The following is a 17,882-nucleotide window of genomic DNA, read 5'->3' on the forward strand; positions in this document are numbered from 1 at the left end:
GAATGTAAATCTTTTTTTTTTATCTTTTAACTCTTCTGTTTCTTCCTACCGCATTGTTAAAATCCAATTGCGAATATTCTCATTATTGTTTTTATAATCTTTTAAAATTGCTGAATGTTTTGTTTGGGAATGATATCCCGGTGTTTTGTTTGGGACACTGCAACATGCCCACTCCAAGTTCAAAGCCCATTTTCTTATTCTAGTTAAGCAGAAATGAATTTTCATACTTTATTTATTTTCTGGACACGGATATTTTTCGTTAATACGAAGTGTTTTAAGTCAAATTCTAATTTAAATACATTGTCCATGGAAGAAATTAATTTACTATTTTTTCTTTAATTTATATGACAACTCAAATAATCTTTTGAATCTAATTTGGGGCGGATGATTTGGTTTATGTAAAAAATCAAGATTCCATTCAAATAATTTTTGTTGGATTTTACTTGTCTGAGCTTTACGTACTTATCTTTTATCGGCTCTGTGGAAGACAGGTAATTCACCCCTTCAACCCAAGATGATTTTGGTGATGATCTAAAACTCTGAGCATCTTCCAGTTCTATTGTAACGGGTCTAACATTTTTATCCATGTTGCTGATGCCAGCGTAATTTATAGTCCTGGATCAAGATAGACAGAAGGTTTTCCAGCTTCATACAGTTCATCTTTAAGGGACTGTCTATCAACTCCTGTGAAAATCTTTTTCTCCAAAGCGAATATTTAATGCTGTAAAAAATTTTGATTTTCCATGTTGGGCTTTCAGTTCAACGTCAAAATGGAACACCTAATCCGGTAATTTTTGCTGTTTGGCCAGTCGATGGTTTCTGAAATTTAAATGATTTCTTCCCCTTTTTTCCACTTTTTATTTTTTGCAAAACAACTGCTCCCTTTTTTCACTATTCTGTAAAGCCTACAGAAGAGTATTCAACTATTACTAACAATACTTTTAAATGCCCTCTTTTCAAGTTTTAACTAAAGATGGAAATAAAGTGATGAAAATGGAGGTTTTAAGGTTACTTTAATGTAATGGTGGTCTTCATTAATTGTAAACCTGTGCCTTTGTCAAAATTTTGGATAAATATAATTCCATGGATGTTTTGTTTTTGTATAGTTTTCTAGCAACCTCCATGTAACTAGTAAACTTTTTCAAATATCGTAAAGACAGCTACCTAATCGTTTCTGAGCACTACCTGTATTCTGATAAGTTTGACTTTTTCTTTATGTAACCTGTTACTTGTACCTGATTTATAAATATTTTAATTCGCTCAGATGAGGTGTTAGTCAACATTTCGTGTATTCTAACAATCTAATGGCTAAAAGGTAAAGTATTTAATCCTGCACCCTTTCCAGGTCCCAAACTATGCTTTATGCCATTCAGTGATGGTAAATTTCACCAGTATCATGTCTACTCTTTCTTGTCTTTTCATATGTTAAGTGAAGATCATCTATAAACAAAATATTGTCCCCCAGGGAGCAGATTTATTTCCATTTGTTGGCATACTCTGATTCTGAAACAGCTAAATCCTGGTCATCTCTCATGAATCTTCATTTTCTACCTTTTTGTTATTACTGATACTATTTTCTTTGTGCAAAATACTCATCAAATTTTTGGGAGGCTGTATTCACTTCTGGCAAAATGGAAATACATTATTTATTTCTTGGAAAGTATGCAATTGTTTTTATTATGGGATGCAGGTGGTTTTAATATCTTCCTGTATATTATAAATAAAATACATGTTTTATTATGAGAAGTAAATAAAACAATCTTGTATAAATAAACATTTTCATTAATAAAAATTGACTAATGATAGCTAATAGTAAATGTCTCTATAACTACAGTATAGTCAACTTGTAAAACTTCTAACATTGGTAAAGTAGATTTATTTTATTTGACTCTATTGAGTTACCCTGCATTTCCATCATTTTTATTTTAACTAATTCTGTGTTTTTTCAGATGACAAGTGGGGTTTGTGTTTTTTTGGATGAATTTTGATAAAGCATAGTGCTTCCAGCAATTTAATGCGATCAACAAGAAATTTATTAGTTTCTTTATGGTCTTTTAAATAATCAAATGTTATTTTCATTATTTATTCATATTACCTCAATCTAACATAAATGTTATATTGGGACATGCTTGCCCCATTTTGTGGATGGATAATTCCACTGAATGATGCATAGTCGTAGACAATTTTTCAACAATGTCCCATTTCTGGTCTATGTTTGTAAGTTTCTAATGAGAAAACCGTTCCTATTTTTAGAAAAATGTTTAGTTTTATTTATTCCACTGTTTGACATGACACTTTAATTATTTATTCCATTCTATTTTGAAAAAAAATTGATTTCTGTCAATTTAAGTTCTTAAGGATTGGTAAATTAAAATCCCAATTTATGGTAGGTTCCTTGGCATATGTTTCTTTAGATTATCAAGAGGTAAGTAATTTTTATTATGACAGGGTTAGCTAATAATCATTTTTATTCATATTTTAATAGAGTGATATTAAAAAAGTAAGTTCACAAGCACTTTGTTCCTTTTTATGAATACAAATAATTACCTAAATTCCCTTCTTCAAATTTCTAGTGCAGATGCAAATGGTTATCTGATATTTTGTCAATATGGTGGTTATCTTGGTTGCAGGGAGGCAGTGGAGCATCTCCATAAACTCTGGTCTGGTCTGCCAGCCCATTCATGTTCCTTTACCAGGCTGTAAATAATGACGTTAGAGGTTCTGTTATTTTCTTTTGTGGATCATCAATTTGATTTTCCTAAAATTTTTTTGACATTGAGATGTTTTTCTTGTATAAGAGGTTCACAACCTTGCATGTTCCTCAAGCTTTTGGAGAAAAATACCAGTCAAACCTGTAAGATTCTTCTCTGTACCAGTATAGTGTTGTCAACTCCCATAAAAAAAAAAAGGTGATGGTCAAAATAAAGTTCAAAGGAAAAAATACATCCCGTGTTTTCAGATTTTTTGTACTCTTTTGGACAATTATACAGATCCCTAATCTTTATCCCAAAACCATAAACACAAGCAAGCCTGTTTAATCCTCTGTTTTCTGATCACTCTGCATATGTTAGTTTCAATTAGTCTTAGAACTATTTTAGGAGAAAAGCTATATTTTATCATTTTTTATTTAGTTCTTTTGAGGACTCTGTCTTTAGTTTAATTGATGTATCTTAGTAAAATTGGTTTTTGTTGTTTTTAGTAAATTTCTCTAGATAGTGGTTCACTTTTTTTAAAACTGAAGCTCAATTCAGATCCCTTTCTTCAAAAATTGTTTTTATTTCTTGAACCAAATTCTTGTCAGCATTTAGCAGTATAAAATTAAAATGGGGTTGTCAAATCAAAAGTCAACAAATATCTATAATGTATTGTTTCTTGTTATAAATAGTTTCTTTGTAAAGCAGGATATTCACCCTCAGGTTTATGTATCAGGGTTTTCTTGTTATCTAGTTCATTTTTGAATCTTATTATAAAGAAAATGACAGTTTATAAGTGCAATCATGCATTTCTCTTTTAGAACAATTTGGCCTCTAGTACCATTATGGAATTACAGCTTTAGGTAATTTGATTTCATTTTATATATAATATATGATTGCGTTGATCTTGATGGGTGATTCTGATTTTTTTTTAGACAACACATCCACTGTGGCTTTTATCATATCTATAAATTTTTCTTGCATGCTGCATACATATATAGATTGAATTGAATTCTATGTTTTGGAACATAGGCCTACATTTCACTTTGGTTTTGCAGCATTATTTGCTGACTGTTTTGAGTCCAAGTCATCTAATAAAACAGATTTTCCATGTCCGTCTACAGACTATCAATTCTTATTCTCAATCTTGTACAGTGTTTCAATCTTTTTTAAGAGAATCTGCGTTATTATTCCCCCTGGTTCTTCATCCATTTCATAAATACCATGGTAACCTGTACACAGTTCTAATTTAAACAGATGTATCTTTATATTATCAATATTTTTTAATTAGGTAATTTTTAGAAAATTTTTCTTTGTGGTTTTGCACAAACTCTTGTTAATCTGAACTGCCACATTTCAGTAGTTAAATAATCCACCTTCAATCAGAAAGGAAAAAGGAGTTTCAATTGGTCCCATTTATTTCTAAACTCAGGAAGGAAAAGTTGGAACTTCACTCCAAGAAGACAATGACCTCAATTTGATGGTCCAAGATGGTAGTTCTAAAAATGTGACGCTCATCCATCAAATGGTTCCAGGTGAACTACAGGTAGGATTTTTGATGATGTTTGTTCTCTCCTCAAAATTACCTGGTTGGTCTACCAGGATACTCCAAAACTAGTTACTGAATATCAGAAAAGGAAGAATTTTTGGCAGAAAATTTTGGCCAGGAATTAGTGTCGTAAGTTCATTAAACAGTTATATAATGGACTAAGATAAGGGCTTTTAGCACTGTATTTGGTAGATATGGTTCCCCAATTTCATTATATTCAATAGAGAATTTTTGGAAGAAAAAAATAGATACTAGTTTAGATTAAGGAATTAAATTCAGACCAAAGGAATCTGTTTGTTTATGGAAAGAATAATTGCTTTGGAAGACCAGGTGACCTTTAAAAAATCTACATTTTTATCCGTTTTTTATCAAAGGATCATGTTTGAACATCAAAAATTACCTTCCATAAGTGCTCAAAAAGCTTTCATGAAGGTGACCAAACTTTTATTTTAAAGAAAAAATAATTTTGGTTGGTGGTTTTGGTAGCTCGTTGATTCGTAATGATTAACTGTTATAACACATGATGGAGTATATAATGGAATAAGATTTTAAACTAAAAGCAATTTCCTTATCTTCAGTGAAAATGAACCCAGATTTTCCAACGTCACAATAATTTAGGAAGAAAGTAGGAATAATTCAGACTAGATTAATAGTGGATGCGCATCCATGTTTAGCAATGTTTACAAAAGGACTAGCCTAGGAAAGGACCTTAGGATCAGATAATAAGTTTCCTTTGGAAAAAATCCCATTTTGGACTAAATTGTTAGCCTAGACCATTTTATTAAAACTAGATGGAAATATCAAGCTGTGCTGGATGAGATGGAAAAAGTCTAGGCTACATACTAAGGTCAAGTTAAGTGATGTTTTGTTTATGTAACATACCATGTTGTCACTAAAATGTTCCAGGTTAGACCAGTAGCCTGGACTAGATGAAAAATAATCTGGTTAGGTTTCACTAGATGAAATCATTTTTAATAGTGATTACTGTTTTATATAGTAAACAATAGATTTGATAGAATTGGATATAAACAACAAATCATTTGTTTTTATATATTGAATAATTAAAAGTTTATAATAATCTGGATTAGGCAATACCTATACTAGGTTAAGAAAGAACAAATAAGCCTAGGATTATATATAAACAGTATCTAGCCTAAATAAAATAACCTAGTTTTCTGACTTTTAACATATTTGCAAGGTTACATGGTAGTAGGGTCTTATGTAGCCTATATCCTCAAAGGTGATATAAACCTAGAACAGGCAGTAGCCTAACCATATTAAGTAGGAACCCTTTTAAGAATATCCTGCTATTAGCCTAAAACAACGATGGCCAGAATATCAGATGAAAAGATAGTCTCAAATACATAAAACAGAAAACCAGATTATAGAGAATTATTTTCTGTAAAGTTTATATCTTTAAGTTGTAAATAAACCTAGTGGCCTAGAATAGGTTAAGCAAGAACCTTCTAAGAAATCCTCTATTCTTAGCTTAACATAGATTAAACTAGAATCATTAACCTAAGCTATACAAAACAGTAGTTTGGTTAGTTAAACAAAATTAGTTCATCAAGGCAAGTTAGTGTGAATGGCATGACAATTGAATTAAAAATTTCACTTGGCCATTGCAAAAGGACTAGTAGTGTATAAGTAATACAGCCATGTACAGGTATCAAAACTAACCTAAACCTTAGAAGGTTTAACATAGATGTTTAATTATAAATGTATTAAAACTGCACAATTGTAATCAAATTGACCTGTAATGTGGAAACTATATGAGGAACTACAGAAGTGTCCCTCACTTAAAAACAATTAATACTAAGCCAGCTTCTAACAACAACTTGCTTTATATCACTTAACCACCATTAGCAGGATCCTCAATTCAAAGTATTCTGTAGCAAATTGCTCGGTTCACTTTTTTGCCCTGGTAGGCCAGTATCCATACCACCTGCCATTCCATAGGTCCTTGTAAAAACAAGGAAAAGCCATTTGTTTGGTTTAATTTGCCAGATTTGGGCTGAGATCTGTAGTATGCTTGTGGCAGCAAGTTTTAAACAAAACAGCTCCTTTTAAGCTGTCTCAATGGGGCCTGGGGTTCAGTAGGGGTGAGGAAGGGGGAATTATCATTGGCAGAACCTCGCAGCAGATATTTAATCCTTCCTCTGAACAACATCAATTTTGGGCCAAAACCCATAACATCAGTGCCCAATAGCTCTCCCAGGTTAACCCTGGGAGGAAGTAGAGAATCTTTACATGGAGTTTACATTCTTACTAAAAAATATGGAGTGAACATTGCCATTGAAATGGCCCTTTTACTGAACCCAGAAGGCTCGGGACATAAATTTAAGCTACCTGGGAGAAACCTCCAGAAGGAATTCTATTCCCCATGCAAACTATCATTGCTGAATAGGATCTTTCCCAAAAAAGGGTTCGGGCTGATGATCCACCTGATGAAATCATCTACAATTTTTGGAAATGTTTAGTAATGCTTGCAGAGGACTTCTGCGCCTTCATGGACAGGCAGTTACAGTTTAGTTGCTGAATAAGCTCAGTTAGATTGCACATCAACTCCCAAAAGGGATACACAGTTTATGGCAAGTTCCCAAAAATTATAACATGAGTTGACATTCTTGCTCCCACAAAGGGATTAGACATTTTTGGCAAGATCCCAAAGAAGGGATAGAAGTTTGTCATTTGATCAAAAATGTAAAAAATTGAGTAAATATTGACCTGTAACCCAAAAAAGATACACAGATACAAAGCTCCCCAAAAAGGATTAATGTTAGAATTCTGACCAGAAGTTCTGTAACAAAATGGTAGTTTTTATTGACCTGTCTCCTAAAGGGATCAGTTTATGGTGGCAAGCTCCCCCAAAATGGATACACTGTTTGCAGCAAGTTCCCTCGGACATTGGGATCTCAGTTTGGCAGCCATTTGGTCAATTCTTTGAGGAAAAAGTACCATCAAGATGCCCTTTTGCCCCAGAAAACGGCAATATATAAGGGACATGAAGCATGATTCTGAAAATGCAAGTCAGTCAGTCATGTTGCACCAAAGTGTAAAAGTACTACATCCTGTAACTAAAAACGTGAGTGTAGATACAAATGCTGCCCAAACAAGGTCTGATTTTAGAATTCCGACTAGAAACAACAATTGGTCCCCAGTTTGCCCCAGAACTTTCAGATCAAACATAATAAGGGCTCCAATACTCAACAAATGATGATTGATAATCACTTGGCTTTTCACCTCAATAGCACTTTCTCTCCCAATGGCAAGTAGGTAATTAATGAGAGAAAAACAATGATTGAAATTGTAAAAATGTATCTTGGACATTTACAAACAGCAGCATTCCTTAATACAGAATGGCACAATGGTACCATCCTCCTTTTGGAGAAACCATTGACTGAAATGGTTTTCTCACCTGTACCTATAGCATAAAAAACTAAAGAAATCAGTTCCTTTACCAGGTCAATGAAAAATGATTTCTACTTCCATTTGTTTAGACCCAAGTTGCTCACCAGGAGGAAAACTTTTATGCTAGGCTCCACTCTTAGCATCATAACCTGCCACCAAAGATTTTTAAATGTTGTTATGAAAATTACTCACAGGATTTTTAGGTACCTAGGCCAAAAATCTTATGAGAACCAATGGAAAGCACTCTGTGACTTCCTAGAATGGCATAAAATTTTGAATGGAACCATTGGAGAGCTCCATCAAATCACTCTCAGTGTCACTGCATTGTTACATTCTAACCCCTTCTGTAAGGACCTGTTTGAGGAGTCTGTTGTGGCTCAACTAACAAGCACTCCTGCCAACAGTGTAACACTCTTCTGGGAAAAAGAATTGAAACAAAGAACCTAAAATTTCCCTTTACCCAACCCCAAAAGGCTCACTTTGATCAAAAATCATATAAGCCTTCAGTCACCCCCCCAAACTTTCCTCAAAACAGGTAGGTTGTCAGAAGGGACAATTCCTGCAAAGGACAACAGCAACTGCAAGGCCATCCTTTGTCACAAGACCCAAAAAACCATCTTATAGGGGAAAAAGGAAAACAACACCTGGAATGTCTATCAAAGGTGAAGGCAGAGGAGGAGGCAGATACAAGAATTATATTGGTTGGGTCAGCATTCCTGACATCACAGACAATGGAAGTTTTTAACCTTAAGCGCCGGGCCCTGTTATTCTGAGGACAGAAACATGTGTATATTACCACCAAGTATTCTCTTCAGTGTCCTCACAAGGACTCATCCAAAAGAAAGTGATCCTCAACCAATCAACATTGAACAAGCACATTGTTGGCCAAAATTTTGGATGATTACTTTGTTGCCTAAGTACATTGAATCATTTTAAATGGGACTTGGACAGTTTCTATGGATCTGAAAGATGCAAACTGGCACATCCCTATGCCATCCCCCTTCTGCCCCTTCCCAAGGTTCTGGATAGGAAAGATACTGTACAGATTCAAAGTCATGTCCTTTTGGCTAAAATGTATTACCTAAAGCAATATTTTTCAAAACTAACAAAGTATTAGTTCGAGAACTCAAACAAAAACATCTAACTAGCCACAAGAAAGAGTGCTTGAAAAAAAGGAAGAGCAATGGTCAACAGAAAGTACAGTCAAAAGGTTTTATTATAAATTTGAAAACATCCTGCCATGTAGAGACACTTTCAGTGGCTGGGACTGTGTTGGGATATTACTAGCCTGTTGTCTCTCTCCATCACACTCAAAACAGAATAAGGTTAAGTCCTCAAAAAGGTTCCTTTTTCAGCCCAGAGTTTCAGATGGCAATCAGAACGTATGATGGGCCTGCTGCAGTTATTTTCTAATTGTATTCTACATAGATTGCAACCAAAAATGTGAACAAATTCTGGCTATTGCATGCAAGAAAAAGATGATGAAATAGACCTCATCAAAAGGATTAAAAGAGTTGGGGAGATACCGCCTTAGATTTGGAAGGAATCTCTTTTCAAACATTCACCATAAATCCTCCATCTGTATGAGAGTGACAAACTCAAAGATGCCTAAGATTGGTTGGGAGGACATTGGGAGGATTGCCAGGTGGCAGGGAGATGATCAGCTACTCAGGAATTGAAATATCAAATTCCTGGAGCTGATGGCTGTCTTTTGTCTCTCAAAAACTCAAATCTCTGGAAGAGCGAGAACATAACCTGTTGTATCCTACATCAAGAGGTCTGGATCACATTCACCTCCTCTCAAATAGTTTACTAGCCATCTTCTAATGATGGCGCAAACAAGGAAGGTGAATGTCTGCAGTTCATCTCACAGGCGTCTCATTGTAATAGCAGACTCTTATCAAGGAAAACGACAGCCTAAACACAGTGGATGTTGGACAACCACTTTTTCAAATAATAGCCAACATGATTCCACAACCGAATGTGGACCTGTTCACCTTATACTAGAATCACAAACTCCTAATGTATGTGTCTCCAAACCTGGACAGTCAAGCAACAGCAAGCTGGAACAAGGGAGGGACAAAATTTTTCAAAACCTCCATTGTCCCAGATCTCAAAGGTTTTGAGCAAACTTCTAACCTTCATGGGAATAGTGTACTTTCCAGCCCCCAAATATAAACAGGCATTGGTTCCTATTACCTCAACAAAGGACAAAGATCAATTCCACTGTCGGTCTGCTGTTCTATCCCAGATAGTAGGATGGAACGTCTCTCCTTTCAAATTCGACCTTCACGTCTAGATTTTTTAAAAATATCTATTTGTGATAATTACTCACTCAACATTGCTAGAATACCCTAGTGCAAAAATTACGGACTTCTGACCAGCATTACCAGTCCAAATGGAAGATATGGTTGATTATATCTATACTGAGAGCCCAGTTGAGTTTCTATAGAAACTTTATTTTCCAGATATACCCTTTTGAAGACAAATGCCTTGTGGTTACAACAGTCATGGCATACAAGGCTGCATTAACGGAACCCTTGCTTTATGGATTCGGATTGACAACAGTATAGAAGTTGTCACTTCCTTCTGCAGTCTTTTGCTCTACAAAGGCCCACTCCCAAAAGTTTCCAATTGCTTGGTCGCTGAACAAGGTGCTTAGACTTCCATCAACCCCAAAATTCAGTGGACCCAATACAACCAGAACGCACAGCTTACAAAAGATGATCTTCTTGATTGCATTTACATCAGGAGCTCGTACAGTATTAGTGAACTGGGCTCTCTTAGATGGTGACGGTGCATCACGCAAATAGCTGACCATCAATTGTTATTGTCCCCTGGCCCATCATTCCTGGCCAAGAATATGGATCCTTTAAAAAGGAAATCCATTCTTATAAGAAAATTCAATTTAGCAGACAAGACATTACACCCAGTTCAAGCACTTAAGGTTTACCTAGAAGTTGCAGCAAACACCCCAGAAGGTCCTATTTTCCTGCATCCTAGCACAAACCAACCACTTTCCCTACAAAGACTGAGAATGATTGTAGTGTTTTCTCATTAAAAAGGGAAATCCACACTCTTTCCATAGGTCACATGATGTTAGGAAAGTAAGTACTTCTTTGGCCTTCTTCAGAAATGTCTCTTTCAAAGAAGTCTTCAAATATATAGGGTGGTCATCAGTTAAATCATTGCCGCATGTTCGAACAAATTCGACTACACTGTGTATCAGTAGGTGGCATAGTTAGTCTTAACCCCTAGATGCTGCGGCAGAAAACCAGGGGTAATATTGACAGTGAGTATGCTATCGCTGGGAGATGGGTGGCAGTACTACAACAAAACCCAGCATGCTTAAGTAAGCCACTTTAGAACTACATCCTAAAACGTAAGTTCGTGTATAGTTTCTTGTTCCTTGGTACCAAAACCTGAAAAGTATTTGGAATAAAGAATGGAACTTGAAATCTGTGGCTTGACCTTGGACTGGAAATGTTATTTCCTTTGGGGTGTTGAGATTAAAATTGCGAGAGCTTAAGCCTTTTCATCACCTGTCAGTTTCTTATGTAAAGCTCCTTGAGGACGAAACAAGCAACTGCGCTATCAAAAAACAGGTTTTTTTGGCCGTAGGAAGAACCTATTTTTGGTAGTCGCTGTTGAGTCCTCAAAACCTTCCCGCTTTCCTGACGAAAAGGCATGGGATTTGGGCAAAGGGATCAACCTGCATTGATCAACAGAGAGTAATGGCTCCTTGGTCTTTTAACGGCCCGGTTGTAAACAAGAGGGCAGATGAGCATGCGCAATAGTCACTTCTCTTTCTTGCAGGTTCTTTTGACGTTGGAAAAACTGGGTTCAGCTTCGCTGAAGATAAGGGAAAGTGCCCTCTTATTTTTGAGTTCATTATATACTCCATCATGTGTTATAATGTTAATCATTACGACACAATACCTGGCCAAAAGACCAACTAGAAGAGACTTCTTTAATATTAGTTTGGTCACCATGGAGCTCCAGTAGACCATGGAAGGTAACTCCTTGAGGATTCAACAGCGACTACCAAAAATAGGTTTTTCCTTATGTCAAAACCTGTTTTTTATCTTTTATTGTAGTGCTGGTGTTTTACTTATTATTGTAAATTCATTTAAATATTTATGAATTCTTTTTTTTTTGGTATATTACACAGGCAGTTTGTTTATGGAATTTATTGTTGATTTTTCATATTTCACCATGTTCTGTTATTAAGCTTGGTGACTAGTTTATATGTAGATTGTTCATTGATGGGAAATACATTTAATTCTTTTATTAAATTTTTATAGCATTTACATTGAGGATTATGGTGTATTTTAATAATTTGATGAGGACTATGGTGTATTTGAATAATTTCATGAGGACTATGGTGTAATTTAATAATTTCATGAGGACTATGGGATATTTTAATAATTTCATGAGGACTCTGGTATATTTTTATAATTTTATAAGGACTATGGTGTATTTTAACAATTTTATGAGGACTGTGGTGTATTTTAATAATTTTATGAGCACTACAGTATGGTGTATCTTAATAATTTTTATTGAGGACTATGGTGTATTTTAATCATTTTATTGAGGACTATGGTGTATTTTAATAATTGTATGAGGGCAGTGGTGTATTTGAATAATTTTATATCCATTAGGTGCTAACTGGATATCTCTCATTTTATTCTGTGTCCTTATCTATTCATAATTTGTAGAATCATTGCTTACAGGGAGCTGAAGATTTTACTTATGAGTTGAGATTTTTTCTGAATTATAAGTTTGTGTATTACTTCCCCTAGATTTACTACAGTAGTTTATTGCATTGTTCCCTGAGCCACTTCGAGTGTATTGGTTAGCTGTGATTTTGTATGTAATTTTTATGGTGGAACCATTACAACCCTTTAGTTTGAGTTGTAAATTTGTCACTATCTTTTTCATCTTGATACTTTGTTTGGTGATCTATCATCATGATCTTGACTGGAGTCAATACAAATTAGAGTTCCGTGATTCAGTTGTGTTGCAAGATCACAAGGTCAGTAATATGCACACTTGCTACCATTATTAAATTTTTTGTTGTGTAGCCTAATTAACTACAGTACTGTATAGTTTTTGCCATTGACGTTGTCTATACTTTTGTTAAATATCTAGTCAAAAGAAGCTTTCTGTTTGATTTTTGTTAGTAGTGTCAGGCAACCATTTGTCTTCTTAATTTGTGTAAATATTTCTTTTGTTAATGAGATTTTCTTGTCTGATACCAAAAATCTTGACAATTTTCAGTCCTAAAATGGGAATGAAAATTGATCAAGATTGGGTCTAATCTGAATTCTTATTTTACTTGTTTGTTTTTGATATTTGCTTTTTATAACTTCAGTGCCTTTGTACAAGGTATCTTTGTTTGTATTTGAAATTAGGAGACAGGTGATGAAGTGTCCAGTTCTGTGCGTTGGTCGTCAATGTTTGATACATTTAAAGTATTCACTACAATATTTGTCCAGGTATTTCCCATGCCTACCACATCAGGAATTTTATTTTTATGTCTACACTTTACTCTCCCATGCCTACCATATCAGGAATTTTATTTTTATGTCTACACTTTACTTTGAGATTTTAACAGATTCAGGAAGTGCTGCCAGCTATCTTGCCAATATTGTTCTTGATGAAGTATGTAATCTGTGAGGATGCATTGGAGTACCTGTAACAGTTTTACAGACATATATGAAACCTCATTTAGATCAAGGATGAACCTCTCTCATATGGGCCCCCCTGGGGTTTATACCCAGATATATGCAAGGCTTCTAGAGCTTGGAAGGTTGTCAGTTGTTGAGATCAGATCCAGTACTAGGGATTGAACTTTGCATTCGACACTCACCTCACTTGACCTTGTCAGCTACTCCAGTTCTAAAGGTGAGGAGGCATTCTGCCCAACCTCACCCTCCTGTAATGTTTTATGATTTATCAGAAATGTAGTCAAAGTTGCATATTGGTCATAAGCTCATGATCAATCTAGGTAAAGAACTTGAAAGAGTGAGTAGAAGGTAGAAAAGCCTAGTTATTTTAAATTTAGGTAAGAGAAATTTAGTATTGTCAAGGTATGAGTTGGTTCTAGGTAACTGTTCCTTGAAACTCCCTACTTAACAGGATATTAGAAACTTTTTTTTTATTATCACTCGTATTTGCATTTAGAGTTTGGTTTTAATCTCATCTTGATCATCTCTTTGTTTTTTCTTCTCCTAAATCTTGCTAATACTGTATCTAAGATTAGGAACGGAGTAATTTTCTCTTCCATTATTTTTGGTATATTCATATATTTTTGGTCTTGCTGATGCAGTTGGCTTGTCAGTATTAGTTTTTCATCATTCTGATGGTTTGGTGCTCTAGAGAACTTTGTAAAGGTCTCTGGATGTTTGACAAATGTTTTTTTTCCTTGCAGAACTCATGTTTTTCATGGTTTGTAAAATCATCTGATGTAAGGTACCTATTAAGGACTTTGTTATATATTCAATAAAGATTTTTTGTTCCATCTTTTTGTTTTTTTATTGGAATTATTAGTTAACTTTATAGCTTTATTATTATTTTCCATATTACTGTACTTCTGCCAGAGTTATGATTAGACAAAATTTTGTATGCTTATTTTTAAGATGGGTCATTTAAAGCCCTTATTTTTAATTCTAAGTATGGTTCCTCAGTGGTCATTCCCATCTTCCAACAGCACCAACAACAAACTGAGAACACACTGCAGATTTACTTAAAGAACTTTGTCAAGGGTCAACAATGTCACAATCTGTTAAAAACAATCAAGGAATCCAAGAACCTGGATAGTGGATGTATTTTTGCATCCATGGAATATCGTGGAGACAAATGCTTTTCCCCTGTTCGCAGTAATAAGAAGATTCATTTATAATAGCTAACAGGACTCTCCAACTCTTACTTGCCCCACTTTCCAGTTGTCAAAGACTTGCAACAAATGAAGAATGAGCTTGGTTTTCAGCTAAGACTTACTAGAGTCATTGTGCATGTAGTACCCTCCTGTCAAGTACTGGCATACCTCCTCTTCTTCCTTCAGAGAAAATTTGTCTGTGAAACATGTGACAAACAAAATGGCACTATAAGTTTTGGTTTGTATTAAAAAATAGTTTTACTTGGTAGTTTTAGAGAAAAAACTATTTTGACCAAACTTCCCTTAGCAAGGTATTTCTTTTTCCATTCCTTTCAAGAGAAGTTTACTTAGCAAACAACATTTGAGTTATTCTGTATGCATATGTTCACATTATTTATAATAATAACTATTGTTTCAGTAGTATTCAGCTTGTAGAGAGCCTTCTCTGTTCGTATTATAATCTTGTTGGCAGGTAGATAGTATATTCAATTTCAAATGGATGTGGAATGACGGTCTGCTTTTTTTTTTGCAGATGATCATTGACAAGAGAGAATGAATGAAATTCAAAGATAGGAAAGTATTTATAGCAGGGGGCTAGTTTGAGGTTTTTTGGCGGGATGAATTTTCAGTGGTCCATTACTCACATATGGGGTTTGCTGTAAAGCTCGCAGCCAGTTGGACCTTCTTGGTTGTATTGATCAGGAAGGTCAGAGTTTCCACTAGTGTCCCCCAACTGGTGTGGCTGGTGTAACGGTTTGCTCCAGTGCAGGGTCATTTGTCTCTCCTATTTCTCTTTCTCCGTCACTGATGCTTGGCACTAGCTGGTTACTTTCTTTTCTTTTTATGTTGCTGTTCAGTGTCGGGCAATTTCCAGGAATGGGCTGTTCTGGTCATGGGAGATAGCTGTATGTTGTCTTTCTCTCTCTCTCTTGAGTCTTGATGGTGTTTGAAGTTGACTGATTTCTGAAGTTTCTCTTAGTGATCAGTTGGGAGAAATTCTGTTTTATTAAATGTTTATGCTATGCTTTTTTCCATGATATGTAAAGCTTTGAGAAAGTGGAGGCATTGGCGGTCTGGTGCTGTTTATAATTTATTTTGGCCTTGTTTAATTCTTCCCTTTCGGACTTCTCTGGTGTTTATGGTTTTAATGATTAAATATGGCACCTTTCTGTACAGACTTTAGAGATATTTTCATAGTGTAGTAGTTGTCAACCCCATACATGAGTGGTGGCATCCATCCAGCAGGCAAGTGAACTTGTAGATGACATTACCTTTTTCCAGTGTGTCTCTAAGGATCCCAGGTTATCTTTCAGGGTAAGGTGGCTGGTTCCCAATTTTTTTAGTATATTTATTATATGGACTCTCTCACCTTCTATTATGGGAGTGAAATTTTCTTTTATTATCCTTTTTATGCCTTTTTCATCTTCCAGGTATTTTCAGTGCATATGAGTCTGGAAATAGAAACTGTTGTTGTACCATTTTTGCTGTCTCCATTGATGGGATTTTCATTGGTCTGTCGCTTGTTTATTGTATTTCTGGTTTGTTGCTTAACCATCTTGTTAGAAGAACTTGTTTACAAGTGTCTGCACTATCATCTCGATCTCCTTGGTATTGTCCCTACGAGTGGAAAGTCGGTAAGTGCGTGACGGATTAAAGTATCAACCACAGATTTCTTGTATCTATTTGGGCACTTGCTTGTTCCATTGAGGCAGAGGCCTGGATTTGTTGGTTTTCTGTAAACCGTACTGGCATACTTTATGCCAGAGTCTGTCGCACATGCACATCCAGGAAAGGGAGGACACCATAGGTGCTATGTTCACAAGTAAAGTGAAGGACAGAACACTTTGAGAGCTCTCATTAAGGTTTCTAGGTCTTCTTCGGTGTTAACTCTGATGAAAGTGGTGTTAATGTAACGATGGTATTGAGTTGGGCAGGGGATCTTGCTAAAGACCCTCTCCTCAGTGATGCCCATACAAATGTTTGCAAATACAACTACCTTGCCCTCTCAATACCATCATTACATTGATGACACTTTCATCAGAGGCAGCAGTGAAGAAGACCTAAAACCCCTTCAAAGAACTTTCGGAGAGTGGTCTGTCCTTCACTTTACATGTGATTGTAGCGCTGCTGGTGTCCATCCTTCCCTGGATATGCACATATAGCAGTTCCCAATAGGGTATGCCAGTACAGTTTACAGAAAACCAATGAATCCAAGCCTCTGACTCAACAAATCAAGCGAGTGCTCCAACAGATACAAGAAAACTGTCATGGACACTTGTCTATCGTGTGCAAAAGTTCCACTTGGAGAGACACTAACAAGGCGACTAAGTTGTTGGTGCAGACACTCATAAACAACAGTTTTCTTAACAAACTGGTTGAGCAACAAACCAAGAGTATAAACAACAAATAGTACACTAATGAAGATAGTAATAATGATGAAATAAAAGTTTATTTCTGAAATCATATGCACTAAAATACCTGGAAGACAAAAAGGCCATAAAAAAGGTATAAAAAAATATTAGAATCTCATCCACCTGGCACCCTTAGAGACAGAGTGGAAAAAAAAGTAATGTCATCTATGAGTTCACATGCCCAGTGGATGGATGCTGCCGCTCATATGTGATGATGACAACTGCTACATTATCAAAATGTCTTTCATGTCATCTACAGGAACAAGCCATGTTTACTCATTATAACAACAAATGCCAGAGGAGACCAGAAAGGGAAGAAGCAATTAAAGGCCATAAAAATTATAGAGAACACCAGACTGTCAACACCTTCGCTTCCTTGAAGTCTTACGTGAAAAAAAGCTTAGCATAAACACTGTTAATGAAACTGAATTTCTCCTGACAATCATTAAGAGAAATTTCCAAAATCAGTTGGTGCCAAACACTATCAACACTTGAGAGGGAGCAAGAGAGAACATACAGCCATCCCAAAACTGGAACAGACCCCTATTCCTTGAAAACAACTGATACTAAACAGCAACATAAAAAGAAAAGAAAACCGACTGGCGGCAAGTGCCAGTGAGGGAGAAAGAGAAATAGATGTACATACAACCCAGCACTGGAGCGAACCATTACACCAACCACACCCAATAGGGATATGTCAGTGTTAACATCCCAACCTCCTCGACCAATTCAACCAAAGAGGTAAGAATAGCTGCAAACTTTACAGCTAAGATCCCATATGTTGGCAACAGACCAAGAAAATTCAACCTGCCAAAACCTCAAATACTTGACCACCTTTGAATTTCATCAATTCTTTCTGCTGATGACTGCTGACGTGTGTTGAAATGTAAAAGTTAAAATACTGTGTGCAACAAAAGCAGAATGTCTTTTCATGTCCT

The 17,882-nt window shown here is 35.6% G+C and overlaps 1 protein-coding gene across 2 annotated transcripts in view; it reads left to right on the plus strand.

The window, feature by feature from the left end:
- Positions 1-17,501, plus strand: part of LOC136837756 (uncharacterized) — a 44,210-nt gene extending 26,709 nt beyond the window's left edge. The window contains exon 4 of one of the 2 annotated variants that reach the window (XM_067102673.1): positions 17,204-17,501. In XM_067102673.1, the coding sequence (XP_066958774.1) occupies positions 17,204-17,353 (150 nt within the window). In that variant the 3' untranslated portion in view covers positions 17,354-17,501. Of the gene's footprint in view, positions 1-15,065; positions 15,196-17,203 lie in introns of those variants that run through there. The other variant, XM_067102674.1, reaches the window with a different exon arrangement.
- Positions 17,502-17,882: the final 381 nt, after the last annotated feature.

This window comes from Macrobrachium rosenbergii, chromosome 59 (genome assembly GCF_040412425.1).
Source record: "Macrobrachium rosenbergii isolate ZJJX-2024 chromosome 59, ASM4041242v1, whole genome shotgun sequence".
NCBI lineage: Eukaryota > Metazoa > Arthropoda > Malacostraca > Decapoda > Palaemonidae > Macrobrachium > Macrobrachium rosenbergii.